The sequence below is a fragment of the Lycorma delicatula genome, chromosome 1 (assembly GCF_047948215.1).
Source record: "Lycorma delicatula isolate Av1 chromosome 1, ASM4794821v1, whole genome shotgun sequence".
NCBI lineage: Eukaryota > Metazoa > Arthropoda > Insecta > Hemiptera > Fulgoridae > Lycorma > Lycorma delicatula.
In genome coordinates, this window is record NC_134455.1 from 362,390,050 (window position 1) to 362,406,389 (window position 16,340).

The window sequence follows — 16,340 nt, forward strand, 5'->3', positions numbered from 1 at the left end:
CTACCTGTCCTTCCAATATTAAAGCGACTATTCCAGGATGCCTTAGTATGTGGCCTATAAGTCTGTCTCTTCTTTTAACTATATTTTTCCAAATGCTTCTTTCTTCATCTATTTGCCGCAATACTTCTTCATTTGTCACTTTATCCACCCATCTGATTTTTAACATTCTCCTACAGCACCGCATTTCAAAAGCTTCTAATCTTTTCTTCTCAGATTCTCAGATTGTCGAGGTTTCACATCCATATAAAGCGACACTCCGAACATACACTTTCAAAAATCTTTTCCTGAGATTTAAATTAATTTTTGATGTAAACAAATTATATTTCTTCCTGAAGGCTCATTTAGTTTGTGCTATTCGGCATTTTATATCGCTCCTGCTTCGTCCATCTTTAGTAATTCTACTTCCCAAATAACAAAATTCTTCTACCTCCATAATATTTTCTCCTCCTATTTTCACATTCAGTGCTCCATCTTTGTTATTTCTACTACATTTCATTACTTTTGTTTTGTTCTTGTTTATTTTCATGCGATAGTTCTTGCGTAGGACTTCATCTATGCCGTTCATTGTTTCTTCTAAATCCTTTTTACTCTCGGCTAGAATTCCTCCCATTCTTATTACGGCTTCTTTCTTATGTTCTTCAATTGTTACTGTTGCTGTTTGGTTCCTGTACATGTTAGCAATTGTTTTTCTATCTCGATATTTTAACCCTATTTTTTTAAAATGCTCAACATTTTATTCCAGTCTACGTTATCGAATGCCTTTTCTAGGTCTATAAACGCCAAGTATGTTGGTTTGTCTTTCTTTAATCTTCCTTCTACTATTAATCTGAGGCCTAAAATTGCTTCCCTTGTCCCTATTCTTTTCCTGAAACCAAATTGGTCTTCTCCTAACACTTCTTCCACTCTCCTCTCAATTCTTCTGTATAGAATTCTAGTTAAGATTTTTGATGCGTGACTAGTTAAACTAATTGTTCTGTATTCTTCACATTTATCTGCCCCTGCTTTCTTTGGTATCATGACTATAACACTTTTTTTGAAGTCTGACGGAAATTCTGCTTTTTCATAAATATTACACACCGGTTTGTATAATCTATCAACCGCTTCCTCACCTGCACTGCGCAGTAATTCTACAGGTATTCCGTCTATTGCAGGAGCCTTTCTGCAATTTAAATCTTTTAATGCTCTCTTAAATTCAGATCTCAGTATTGTTTCTCCCATTTCATCCTGCTCAACTTCCTCTATAACACCATTTTCTAATTCATTTCCGCCGTATAACTCTTCAATATATTCCACCCATCTATCGACTTTACCGCTAAATTATGTAGTGCTTAATATAGTATTGAATAACTAAATTTTATTTACAACACGTTGTTGACAAATATAATTTTAGTAATATCTTAAGAGATTTGATGTAAATTTAAGTTACTTTAACAGTTATAAGTAAATAAAGTTATTGAAGTACATCACTTCAATTAACGAACTTAAAGGGGTAACATCCGATATTTTCAACTGAATATTAGTTACATTCAGCAGAGTCACTTCTATTTATTTCGTAAAAAAATTTAATTACTCCATACCTTCCAAATTTTTTACTAATAATCAATTAAAATAAAAGGAAAGTATTTCTAAATCAGCGCCTGAGAAAATACAAAATAAATATTGAGTGTGAAATTTATTTTTACTGAATTATTTGTGATTAAACAAATTTGAAATATTATGATACCAGCGAGTTATATTATAGAATAAATAATAAGAAAATAATAAGCGAATCTTACAATAAGTAATAATTTATAAAATATCCCCCAAAAAACTCCATTAAAATACTATGCATCGTTTTCAGAATTCTTTGAATGTTTAATTTAATATTTCTTAATTTGCTATATTTTCCAACAGATATTAATTCTGTTCTATATTTATATCTGTGTATGTTTCTTACAATAGTAAAAAGAAAGAAAATACGATGATAACACTGGTCAATATGATTTTTGTCTCCCAAATACCAATAGGTGTACTGTAATGCAGTTTTTTATCCTGTTTTCAAATACATATTCGGAATTTCTCCATCACCCACAGTTTTTTTGTTATTTTAATTTTTTTTAAAAATAATTTAAAATGTTTTACAGCATTGTAAATATGATGGAACCAAATGAGCTACCTCAAAGAGTAGCGTTGCTACTGTTGTACAGGTTCTGACGTGTATAGACATGTAGGCTACAAACGTGATGTAGGGTAGCACACATTCATCAGGATGAACGTTGTGTGATAGTAGTGAACCAGTAACTGTGTTATTGTTAGTGCGCTGTGTGTCTGAACTATTGTGTATTACATATTTACAATTTTATTTCTTTCAATTAGTCGTTAATTACAAAATGCCTAGAGTTTGTTTAAATCATCCTAAAAATATTTGTTATGTATGTGATGAAGTGACGCTCAAGTCCCAAAGCGAAACTTTACTCCATTAGTAGAAAAGTGTTATGAACTTTATTTTGCGTGTAAAGTCGGGGACCAAGCTATAGCCTGAGCCTCGCATATCTGTTGTTTATCGTGTTCTAGGCTTCTGACTAAATGGAAAGATGGCATACGTCACGTGAAATTTTGCTATCCCATGTTTTGGAGGGAACCAAAAAATCACTCTTCTGACTGTTATTTCTGCTTATATTAAGTTACTTATATTATATTAATTATATTATATTATATAGCTTATATTAATTAACAAACATTAAAGGGATTACGTAAAAATCAAAACATACAGTGGTATACCCTAACTTGCAATCTGCAATGAGATCAGTTCCACACTACGATAAATTGCCCATACCAAAGCCTCCAGAACATGTGACTTTAGATGGAAAGAAATCAGAGTCTGATGGAAGTAAAGAAGAAAAAGAAACATATTCTGGTGATACAAATTTTGAACAAAGCAGTTCATCTGAGCCTTATTTACTGACTAAAGAAAATCTTACCGATCTCATACGCGATTTAAAGTTATCCAAAAAACAGTCTGAAATGCTTGCTTCCCGGCTAAAAGGATGGAATCTTCTTCAAAAGAATACAAAGATATGTACTTATCGCAATCGTTATTCTGAATTTAAAGACTATTTTTCTGAAAAAAATGGCTTAGTGCTTTGTAATGGCATTTCTCCTCTTATGGAGACACTTTGGAATAAGCATAACCAACAGAATCGCGCTTGCTGATTAATTTCTCAAAGTTAGTTTAAAAGCTGTGCTTCTGCAAATGACAATAAATTCCTAATAGTACCTGTGGCTCACTATGCTATTATGAAAGATACATAAAAAAAAACTTTAAATTTATATTGGAAAAGCTTCAATATGCAGTGTATGAATGGATAATTTGTGGAGATTTGAAGTTAAGTACACTTATTCTTGATCTGCAGTTTGGTTACACAAGGTGGTGTTGTTTTTTGTGTGAATGGGATAGTAGAGACAGAAAAAACTATTTCATTAAAAAAGAATGGTCTAAACGCGAATCATTCATTCGTGAACAGAAAAATTTGAAATAAAACCCATTGTTTAATTATAAATATGTGTATCTACGTCCGTTAATATCAAACTAGGATTAATGAAGAATTTCGTCAAAGCCATGAAAAATACTCCTGATTTCATGCACTTAAAAGAGAAGTTTCCTAAAATTAGTGATACAAAAATTTGAGAAGGAATCTGTGAGTCCACAAATACGATCATTAATGCATGTTGAACATTTTGAAGAACTATTCAATCCACTGGAGAAAGTATTTTGGCAAGCATTCAAAAATGTTACTCGAAAGGTGGAAAATTGCCGTGATATTGTCAACGATCTTATAACATTTTATAAAAATTTGGGTTGTAATATGTACGTAAAAGTTAACTTCCTGCAATCGCACCTAGATATCTTCGCGGAAAATCTTGGCATAGTAGCGATAGCACGGGGAGCAATTTAATCAGGAGATTTCAGCTACGGAAAATAGGTATCAAGGCAAACGGTGTCAACTCAATTATTGTTGGACCATCAAGAAGGATGTTCTACAGGCGAAATACAGCAGAAAATCGTCATTTCTTACTTTCTAGGTGAGTAAAATTTTTGAATATTGTGTAGTTAAGGATACTGAAAATATTAGAATGTTTGAAAATATAAATTGCTGTCTCTCAAAAACCTTGCGTCATGGAGAAAAGCCGATACCATATTTGAATTCAGGTGAAAAAATACTATCAGAATCATATATTTTTCTTCATCAGACAAAAAAAAAAATAATTTTTTGATTTTATAAATATTCAAGCACACCTATATTTCTATATTGAAATGCAGAATTATAGAAAAACGATTTTACAAGCACAGTTATCGATAATCGTTACTATAATGCGGACTAAAACATTCTCTATTCAAACGAGTATATTTTTTTTTATAATTAATTATTCATTACTTCAATCCGAAAAAAATCATCTATATTTTTGAAAGGTTTTTTTAAAATTTAATTTAAAAATAAATAAAAATAGCATCTATTTTATATTAGCATCTATGTCGTGGCTTCGCCCGCGCTATATAGTTACTTGCATTTTCCCCTCGATCAGTTTAGCTTAAGGAGTCCAGCCACCCCCTTTGTTCAATAAATTCTTGCTTGTAAGACTAATAATGATACATAAAAATTAAAACCTGTTCAATTATAAAAATTATCTGTATATTGTAATTTCTTCTGAGCAACTGAGTTTGGTCAGTACAGGTCCCACTAATTGTTTTTTAGATTTCCAGTCGAGGCTTCGCTCACGAAATTCGTAGCCAGAATTGCAAACATAATTTACGGTTATAATGCTACCAAATCCCATAAAGATTGATTCAATAGTGGTAACATAAAACGGTAAAATAGTATAAAAACTATTTATGTGTTTTTATCATTAAAATTATTAAAATCAAAAAATCCGAAAATGGTTTTTAGATATCAATATGAAGAGTATTTTCAAGTCCAAATCGAGCGAATATCTCGTTTAGTATATTAGGAAATGGGGAAAATTTGGAATCATTTTTCGTAATTTTCTACTTCCGAACGAAACATGGTTCATAAGAACCTATAATAGCTGGTACCTTTTTCATTCCCCAAATAATTTGAAGGAGCAGAGCACATGAAGTGGCATAGAGTAACCACACACTGGATAATCCAACGAACAGCTCCAAAGAAAACGTGAATCAAGCAGATCGATTAGATATAAAAAGTTCCAGGTTAAACCATATTGAGACCAGGACAACGGCTATGGATCACCAATCATGGTATTGTCTTGTAAATTAAATCAGGCAACCATTAGCATCTACAGAAGCGTAAAGGCTTAGGAGTCGGTCCAATCCAAAAGCCAGCTAGCCATCAAAAAAAGAAAGAAGAAGAATTTTTCTACCTTTCTTCACCCCTTTCAAGGTCGAATTTAAGAAAATCTAGAAATTGATAGTTTCATGAAATTTAGATAGTTTCATGAAGATTTCACACACGAAAATCAAGTTGATAGTTTCATTTGTTACCGAGAATTTAAAAAAAAAAAAAAATAGTAAAATGTAATGTTACCCCATTTTAAACCTTTAATCCTGGAATTTCAAAATATATAGAAATTGGTTCTACATAATTATATAAAGTTTATACACATCAAAAATCAAGATGATAATCTTAATTTGTTACCGAGAAATAAAAATAAATAAATAAATTTAATTTTTACTCCATTTTAATCATTCAAACTGGGAATTTCAAAAAAATCTTTTTTTTGTCCACTTACACCTTAAAAAGAACGTTTACATCAATTTATCTTTTAAATATCTTTTTTTCATAAATTTACCTTTTTAATCATATAATGGATTTTTTTCTGGGCGTTGATTATGCATTACACACGACATTATATTATATTTTAATGTATATAGATAACTAATTTTGAGGAATTATTTTATATGATTTTATACGATAAAAGGACATCCAACAGAGCAGTTATTTTACCCATAACTGAAATAAGGTTTTCATTTTCATCACTTCTAAAGGAAAAACTTGTAATAAGAAGTACGAGTACGTAAGATTGAATATAAAAAAATTTCCGTTCGGATGATTGTGATAGAAGGTAAGAATATATAAAATGACTCAAGAAAAAACTTAAGAGGGTAGTTGAAAGTCATAGACCTTATAAAATGGACCCGAGTCTTAAGAAATCTATTATTATCGGTTCGGAAGGGTCTTACACAACATTCAGGACGTTCAGAAGGACTAAATAAAATGTTACGTCATTTTATTCACATTGTAGTTGTATTTGGAGTGTTCATATAAAGAGAACATAGAAGGTAATTTATTGTCATATATGAAGAGTGTTGTACAATAATTTGCATAATAATAAGAATACAAAATAATAAAATCTTCAAATAAAAAATTACGTAATAGGAAAACTGCAATAAAAATTTGATAACACAGTTGTAGGACTTTCCCGTCACCCGGCTAAAAAGCTGCAGGTTGTTTCTGATGCACGGCTTACACACACATACACCCTACTTAATTTATAATTTTATTTAAGTATAATATTGTTTCGTTTATTTAATTTAATGATTTTAACTTAACCGCACGCGCATACTGTGTTTAATTCGCGTGGATGTGGCGGTACTAGCGGCGATGGTCTGCCCTAACTAAGCTAATGTAATTAGCTTACATAGAACACAACTTACGTAGAACAAATTTCGTTCGTACGGTTGGTAGACTGCTGTTGCCGCGAGGCTTGACGTACCAGGTACCGAATCAACCGGACGATCAAAGGGGGTGAGGTTGCTCTACAGCCTCACCCCCTTGATCTTATAAATTGAAGATTTAATGGCATCAATGCCCCATATGTTGAAGTAATCTGACTTATTTTAATCAAAATCGGTCCAGAAGTTCTGGATATATCAGTTTATTTAGAGGCCAACACTGAACACTCATTCATCCAGACATTAAAATCCGGAAAATTTCCATCTGGATTTTCTGGGTTCCTAGGTTTCTAAACGTGAAGATCCGGTGAAAACCGCATATGCCCAAATTGAATCGATTGCAATACTTTTCCTTCTAGAGCTATAGTTCTACTATACCGCTATTTAGACGGGTAAGTAAAAATTAATGTACAATTATATTGTATTTCGATTGTTTTTTTTCTTTTTAACATACCAGTGCAGAAGTAAATGTGCCTTGGAAAATAATGTTTTTCTATATTAAAACATAGTATATGGATCAATGTGTGGGGATATGATATGCAGTATATTAAAACGAAACTACGTCAGTTATGCCTGGTTGATTGAGTTAACCAATGTTGAAATATTGAACAGAGCAACACAAAATTATTTATAAAACAAAAAAAAAAATATCATTTTAATTATTTAAAATAAAAATACAAGAAAGAAAATTACAGGAAATACGTTATCAAGAAGCATTAATGAAAATTATTTGATGATATATTTACAAATATACTGAATGTGTATTTGTAAATTGGTCTTGTCCGGGGTCCGCCCTATAGACTGATGGCCCTTAATAGAGTTGATAGGGTGCAGGGGTTGGATGTACACGAGGTCAATAGTAAGACTAAGATGGCAGAACAAATGGAGGGAGGATGGGCCTGCCAAAAGAACTAAGGAACTCATCCCCAACTTAACAGCTTGGCTAGACAGAAGATTTGGAGAATTAGTCTACTACATGACAGTTTTTCACGAGTCATAGCAACTTTAATGAATATCTCTACAAGGTTGGCAGAAGGCCGGAACCGTGCTGTATGCATTGTAGAGCAATAGACAGCGCTGAACATACTTTCTTTGATTGTGATAAATGGAGCACAATAAGATCCAACTCTGGTATCGCTTGTATCAGTTCTCCGGATGTAACAGGATATATGTTGGAGAATGAGATAAAATGGAAGAGGTTACAAACTATGTGAGGAAAGTAATAGCACAGAAAGATATTGATGAGAGGAGGATGGGTTATTAATATTAGAGTAGTGAAGGGCGGAAAGGCCGTCTCTCACCTCTGTGGTGAGAGACGGCATGCCGAGGTGTGTCGGCCTCAATGAGCCACTGGACACTCCGGAGGAAGTTAGGAATTGTAGGAATTAAAAAATTATATCAAGTGAAAAGACCCGGCATCACGTCACGACAATCCATGGTAGGGCGTGGTGTCAAAAATCGGCAAAAATAAAAGACAAGAACTCGAAAGAGCTGACCGTTGAACCGACCTGCCATGCCGGACCTATAGCCAGTAGGTGAGGAAGGCTCGTTTGAGTAAACCAGACACTCCTCTGGGTGGCACAATACCAACCACTTGGACCGGCCTAAGGGTGAAAAAAAAAAAAAAAAAAATATATATATATATATATATATATATATATATATGCTACTGATACAGAATATTTAATAATGTTAACAAGCTTCGATTTTATTTAAGATACGTAAAAACAAACAGTATGGTACGATTATGTTGCAATCAAATCAAAATATTATGATTATGAGAGAATTTATCATCTAAAAATCGCCCTGAAAGTTCGGTTTATGGACAAAAAATAATAACTTTATCATTAATTTTAATATTATTCACTTAACTGGCAATTTTACTTCTACATGAGAAGCAATGCAACTGTCTTATCCAAGTTAGATTATTAATTTTATCCATGAATAATTTGTTGGACTGTTAAGGTAGAATTTTCAAGGCCTTATAAATGATTACCTTCATACATAGGTAGTTCTGTATAATGTGTTAAGAGCGTAATAAGGAATCGTTCAAGAATTTGAGCATTAATAAATAATAAGACAATCACGGAATTGAGGACACTATCTTGTGGAACATGAAAAGATTTCTTACCGATAACAAATTTAGCCACACAGAGCTTTACTATTATCATATTTTTGAGGTAAATTCACTGTTTCATATTTAAGTAATTTTTATCATTAGATGTTTGTAAATAAAGTTTATAAAACTGTAAGGAAAATAAAAATCCTTTAAAATATTTCCTTCATAAAGCTATCCTCCACCAGAGGCGTTGCTACCAATCTATTAATAGCATTCACTTGAATCGCTTTTAATTGACCGTTAACTGTTTTTCTACAATTTCCACCTTTTCAAAACTGTGTCCTTTTGGGATTGATTTTTAGTTTCAGGAAAAGGAAAAATGTTACACGTTTTAAGATGAATTGAGTAAGAAGCTGAGGAATTTTAGGAAATTTTTTAATGAAAATTTCATTCACACACCGCGTACAAAAAGGGCCATTCATTATAGCTATACAACATCCATGTATTTGCGATATGTGACTGCACTCTGTTAGCCACTATTTCTATTATACCTTCAAAAATCTTGCGATAATAAAACCGATTTAAGTATTTTCTGAACATAATCGAAGATCTTTCAGGGTGAAGTTAATTTTTAATGACTTCACGGCGCTCTAAAAATAGGTTCGGCATGCTGAATGTTTGTGACCTCAATAAATCATGCTTTACAAAATCAGTTTCAATTTTTTTTTTTTTTTTTAATTACGAAAAACATTTTCCCCGAATTTGCCACAGAACATTATCGCAAATCATCGCTATAAACAATCTTTTGTTTTATTGACATACCTGTGACCTGTTGACATACCCTGTGAGGCTTTATGAAAATAAACTTATGAAGCTAACTTTTTGTTACTAGTATTGAATATTCAGGAGATGTTTAAGTAGACATTATTTAAAGGTTGAGATTATCAATGTTGTAATATCTTGCGTAATGCAAGGAGACTTATTACACTATTTACACATCTCACACTGAATAACTAAAATGTTTGATTTTATGTAATTCAATTTATTTTAAATTGATAACATATTTTAAAACGTTTATTGAATCATTAAATATATTACATTAATGACTGCTTGCAAAAAGAAAACTATCAGGGACATTTTATTTCAGCACTTTTATAAGGAATCCTTTAAAAGGAGTGTTTCCGTTTGTAAATTTACGATTGAGCTACGTGGAATTTTTAACTAACAATTTAACTCTTTTTTTGGTTGAATATTTTATAAAAAAATTTACATTACATCTAACTACATTAAGGTTTAATAAATTGTTTTATTTTACGGAAGTTTATTGAATAATGAATTAGCGAATTACAATTATATCGATTATTAAATCAATATACGACTAAATTTAGTTTGAATTATTAAATAACATAATTTCTATTGAAATTCTTTTGCTAAATTAAGATTAATTTTAATTTATTTAGACTGTAGAGATTAAATTTACATTCACTGAACTGTTTATAAATTTTAAACAGTTTAAAATAATAATACCGGCATGCAATACTACTATTGCATATCATTTGTTGATTAAACAAATTCCTTTGGATTGGCTCATTATTATTCAATGATTATTTTAAATGAATGGATGAGTTAAGATTTAAAATATATTAATTTAATTCTCAAATGGAGCTCTTCGATTACACTTATTGTAGTTTACATAAATTTTCTCTATGATAAAATTTCAGTTTATCCTTATCTAAATTTATTTATTTTATTTATTTAGTTCGTTAAATGAGATGTAATATTTTATATTAGTTCTTTTGATAAATAAAAAAAGTATATTATTAATAGAAAGAAATAATGCGTTACTCTTTCAGACAACATATAAAATCGGATATTTTAATAAGCTATGTTTTGTGTTATGAAAGAGGTCATTAGATCAGAGGAAATTGTTTACGTATAAAAATATGCCAAAAGGTTATTATTTTTATATATTTGATGGCTTTGGATTCATACTACTGTTTTTAATTTAATTAATATTGGGCTTTTTATTTCAAATATATATATATATATTTTTAATCTCTTTGCAAAAAGATTTAATATCAAAGTGTGACAGCTCTGTAAGTTCATTTATTCCAATAAATGATCATTGAAAAATAAAACCGTTCAGAAAGAGAAGAAGATTATAAAATTTGCTGAATAATTAAAATATTCGGAAAAGGGAATCTTTTTTTCCTGTTTAGCCTCCGAGAATCACCGCCAGGTATTTCATTAGAGGATGATCTGTATGTGTGTAAGTGAAGTGTAGTCTTGTACAGTCTCAGGACAATCACACCTGAGATGTGTGGTTAACCCAACCACCAAAAAACACTGGTATCCACGATCTAGTATTCAAATCCGTATACGGAAAAGGGAACCTGATCTGCAGTCTTATAACATAAGGTTAAAAAAAAATTGATTGATAACCCAAAATAAAATAATTAAAGAAAATATCAGCAGCCAGATTTTAGTTTCTCTCTTTTATTAATTTCCATTTAATGGTTGAGGATAAATTTTCTTCATATATTACTCAAAATTAAAACAATTTAAAAAAAAATAAATGAAATTTATTAAATTACTTATTTGCCGTTTTGATCGACAACCGTTTACAATTTTTGAGATAAAAACCATAAACCCGTCTATGTTGAACTGTAAGTGATTTACGTAGGCTATTTTGAAGTCAACTTATCGTTAAAAGAGTTCTTTAGAGACCGAAACATGTGATGTCTGAGAGGTCAAGGTCAGAAATACGAGTATCCTGTGGATGCATAAAATTTCCCATCCAAATTCTCTCGATTTTCGACGGTTCACCAAAGATATGTAGTCGTATATCGTTTTCGTGATAGAAGACGACGCCTTACTTTTGATCAATTCTTATCTTTTTGTCTAGATTGTTTGGAAAAATTTTTCCAGTTGTTGAGACTAAAGGTTAGATTAAATAATTTGAATAAATGGCCGTAGCTCATAATGAAAATGTTCAATACAATCATACTACACACACACACACACACACACAGACACACACGTACATATACATATATACGCATACACATCTTCACTTTTTTTGGCATCGATTTTGGCTTGGCTGCTGATTGCGGGGCTTCAACTTGCTTCGAACTCGATTTTTTCCGTATATTAACTTCCCACGTAATCCATTTTTAATCACTTGTAATGGGCCGTTAGAAAAATAGTTCCATTTCGTTCTGTTTTAAAAACGATTCGCAGATGAAAATTCGAAAAATTTAAATTTGGGTCATTAAATCACGTTTCACCCAAACATCGAGTTTACTTTGTAACCATCCTTCTTCAAATGGTTTAGAACTATTTTCTCGTCGACATTTAGTTCAATGCTAATATCATGACTGCTAATGTGCCGATCTTTGTCAAATTTTTCCATCAATAATATTCAATTTCGATTTAATCGTTATGAAATGTTTAATCATTTACCGACCAGAGCGAGATGCATCATCGATATTAAAATATCGTGATTGAAAACGCTTGAACTAACTTTGTGCTACGCGTATATGTGATCATGGTGCCGCATCAAGTTCATTAACAACATAGAATATTTTAACAGCCAAAGTCGCATTTCCCCTTTTTTTTTAAATTAAAATTTTCAAATTTCTTCTTTATTTTAACTCGTTTTCAGGATCCAATAACTTTTAAATAAATAGACTAACATACCATATGCTTTCTAAAAATACATATTGATATACCATCTTTTAAAAGTAAGAACATTTTGCTAAATTTTATTAGTAACCAAAGTTTGCGAACCTAAAGCTATCTACATGTAGAATACAAAGAAAATTTTTCCCAACACCAATATTTTTAATTATTTCATTAGAAGAACGCATTATAAACGATCAGATATATTAAAATAAAATCTAAACTTACTTAAGGAATAAACGTAAAATGAATTCCTTATTACTAAACCAAGCGATTTGCTACATTACTTCATGTCATTTGTCAGGAATGTTGCTAATTGAGGTTAAATGAATTTCAATAAATAGTATCAAGTTGTTCTATCAACCAGTCAATTTTGTAAGGGTAATGGCATACACAGAAGCGTGTTTTGAGTTCACAAAAAAGTTTTGTAATTTTTACTTCCTTTTACAAAATAAAGGGAAGATTATAATCGCGAAAAATTACGGTTTTCAAATTTCAACGGAAATATCCATTTTGAATAGTTTCGGCGTGACGTCTATACGTACATATGTATCTTGCATAACTAAAAAACGATTTGCCGTAGAATCTTAAAATTTTGGATTTAGGACTGTTTCAACATCCAGTTATGCACCTTTCGTGTTGATTGCAATCGATTAACCAAAACTGTCCAAAAAAGCCCAAAATCCAAAACAAAATTGGATTTTGGACATTTTATTAACTGCAGTAATAAGCCCTCATGAAGAGCTTTTCAACAATATATCATGTAAGTGGTACTTACTTCCATTGTTTACAGAGTTACAGCTAAATAAAATTTTAATTAATGAAATATTTGGATCTTAAAAGGGGAAGGCGTATAATACGAATATCGAATATCGGTTCGAATTCAACTTCATATACGTATATTAATTTTAACTTTTTTTTTAATTTGAATATATTGAATTATTAATAATTTATAACCTCGGATTATAAAAAAAAAAAAAAAAAATATTATAAATACTAATTCAATAATAAAAAATATATATATATATGAAAATAATCAGAAGTTATTAGTGAAATAAAATTTTATATACTTTGAAAAATGTGTATATGTAATTTAATAGGCATACAAGGAAGTCATATGGTATTCACATCAGATTTTTTAATAACAGTTTCTCAATTAACATAATTAAGTTTAACAGGTTAGGTTGCAATAGCAGTCATAACATAACTGGAATAGTATATTGTTAATACTTATGAAGGTAATATAATTTATTTTTAGATACAATAGATTTCACGTAAAACCAAGTATTTCAATAATAAATAACATTCTAGTACGTAACAAGAGTGTTAAGAGTAACAAGTTTTTTAATAATTCTTATTTATTTTATTTTTTGGATGATGAATATTAATGCATACATTTTTGATTTTAAGTAAATTTGACAAAATTAATGAATTCAATTTAGGCTCATTATCGTCATGTGAAATTACAACATATTTGTAAGGAAGAAGACGGAAACGTTTAATCCGATGAGTAGTCGCATCAGAAAAAGAAGCCAGAGTACCCTGTGATAATTGTAAAAGAAAATAAGGTGCTTTCAAATTCAGGTAAATGTATAAAGATGAGAGACAATACAGAAGCAAAAAAACATATGATATCATTATTACATTATCATTGGAAAAGAAGGAAAAAAACAAAACAAATGTAGGTGCTTAAAATTATAGTGTTAAGACGAGAGATCATTTTTATAATTTATTCTCTGTTGTAAAGAAAGATAAAGAAGAACTACATAAAATGACTGGACTCTGAACCTCTACTTTATACGATTTACTCTTAACCATTAAAAACAGTTAACTAATTAATGATTACAAGTAAATTTTACCATTTTTCTTAAGATATTAATTATTGTAATTTTATGAAATCAACAAAAATTACGTTGAAATTTATTTAAAAGTTAAACAAAAAAAAAAAAAAAATGAAAAGAAAAACTTACCAGGAATAGAATGAAATTGAAAAACCCATGTTTGTTAGATAAACTTGTAACGACGTATATTTTTTGAAGAATTGTCAACCGACTCAAATAAATTATCTTTTCCTCCAAAAGAGTCAGATGGAAAATCAAAAGGCAGCGTTTATCGCTATACTCAGATCCATCGTATAAACGTGTCAACCGTTTCTGTTTGTATTGTAGAACAACTAAATGATGTATAAACTCGATTATCAATTCGATAAACGCTTCAGTCAAAAAAGCTGAGTGTGTATAGCCTAAAAATCGATTCGTTGTATTTATTAGTTTCCCGACTAGCATTATAGCAGAGCTATTGCTCTAGATGGGAATGTATTCAATCGGTCCAATTTGGACATGAGCGTTTTTCACCGGATCTTCACGTTTTGACACCTAAGGGACCCAAAGAACCGGATGGAAATTTTCGGGATGTCCGGATGTGTCTTCGTTGTCAATCTTAAATCATCTTATATCTTTAGAACTGCTGGACCGATTTTAACCAAACATGGTCAGATTACTTCTATATACGAGGCATTGATGGGATTAAATTTTCAACTCAAAAGATCAAGGGGATGTGGCTGTAAAGCAAGGTCACCCTCAGTATCTCGAGATTTTGCCTAATTAAGGTCATAGTTTTCTTATGCGCATTTGATATCAATTAAAAATAACAATGTTTGCAAAAAAAAAAAAAATTAAATAGCACTCCTACTCCAAAAAATTTTAAACTAGTAGCTAAATGGACAAACTGCGTCAATAGTACCCCTTGTCACCACAAGGACCGCTAATATAGCAGAGACGTACAGCTATTGTGATAGTCTGCTATATTGTGACGTCACAGGTGAACAGTAGATTTAAATAAATGAATAATATTTAGAGTTTAAAAAATGTCTCATCTGGCTTGGTCTCGAATTCGATCGCTCGGTTGACTCGGCACCTGGTGAGTTAAGCCTACACCAGTCTGCCGACCGCATAAGCGAAATTTGTTCTATTAAGTTATAAAATTACATTAACTTAGTTAGTACCGACCGTCCCCCCTACTACCGTTAAAGCGACGCAAATTAAACACGGTATGCCCGCACGCTTTAGTTAGAACCATTGAATTAAATAAACGAAACAATATTATGCATAAATAAAAAGTTAAATATTTAAAATTATGTTGTGTGTGTACGTATATGTATGTTGTGTATCAGAAACAACTCACAGTAACACGTCTTTCTAGGAAAGTCCTACAGTTATGTTGTCAGCTATTCAACTAATTGTTTTTTTTCACAAGCCGTGTATTTATAGTATAGGTTTTTGGGAATGTTTGTTTTGTAAGTCAATTCTATCATCAATGTTAGGTTTGACGGAACGATTTATTTTAATTGATACAATCAAATATGTTTGTATAAATTGAGCCATTGTTTTAGTAACGGGTTAGGTAATATTTCGTCCCCATTAATTTTAAGTTGCCACAAGAATAACATAAAATGTTTATGTAGGAAAACAATAGAACCAAAGTGTCCTAAAGGATCAAACACGCCTGCTCTAATGGACAGAATATTTCTTTTGGTGTGTTTTTCAGATTCATTAGAATAAGTAATTTGGAAAAGTAACGTGTCTGAAGAATTATTCCAAAGAACTCTTAAAGTACGTATATTCTATTCTTGATTTGACGGAATGGAAGAATTTTGTTCAGAAAAAGAAATGGTACTATTATTGGAAAACCATATTGTTATAATAATTTAGAAATATCAGTTTTCAACTGAATAACTTCATATAAGTTATCTGAACCGGTTATGAGATCATCAACATAAAAATCATTTTAAATGACCTTAGAGGCTTGTGGAAAATCCTTCTCATTTTCATTAGGTATTTGAATTAGACATATAATGGCTAAATTTGGCGCACAACGGTCTCAAACGTTACGGTTCGTAATGCGAAGTGTTTT

General features: G+C 30.9%; 1 protein-coding gene across 1 annotated transcript in view; it reads right to left on the minus strand.

Moving 5' to 3' along the window:
* Nucleotides 1-16,340, minus strand: part of LOC142317936 (zwei Ig domain protein zig-8-like) — a 551,031-nt gene that overhangs the window by 409,130 nt on the left and 125,561 nt on the right. Inside the window, exon 3 of the mRNA XM_075354472.1 lies at nucleotides 2,767-2,773. Coding sequence (XP_075210587.1) covers nucleotides 2,767-2,773 — 7 coding nt within the window. The remainder of the gene's footprint in view (nucleotides 1-2,766; nucleotides 2,774-16,340) is intronic.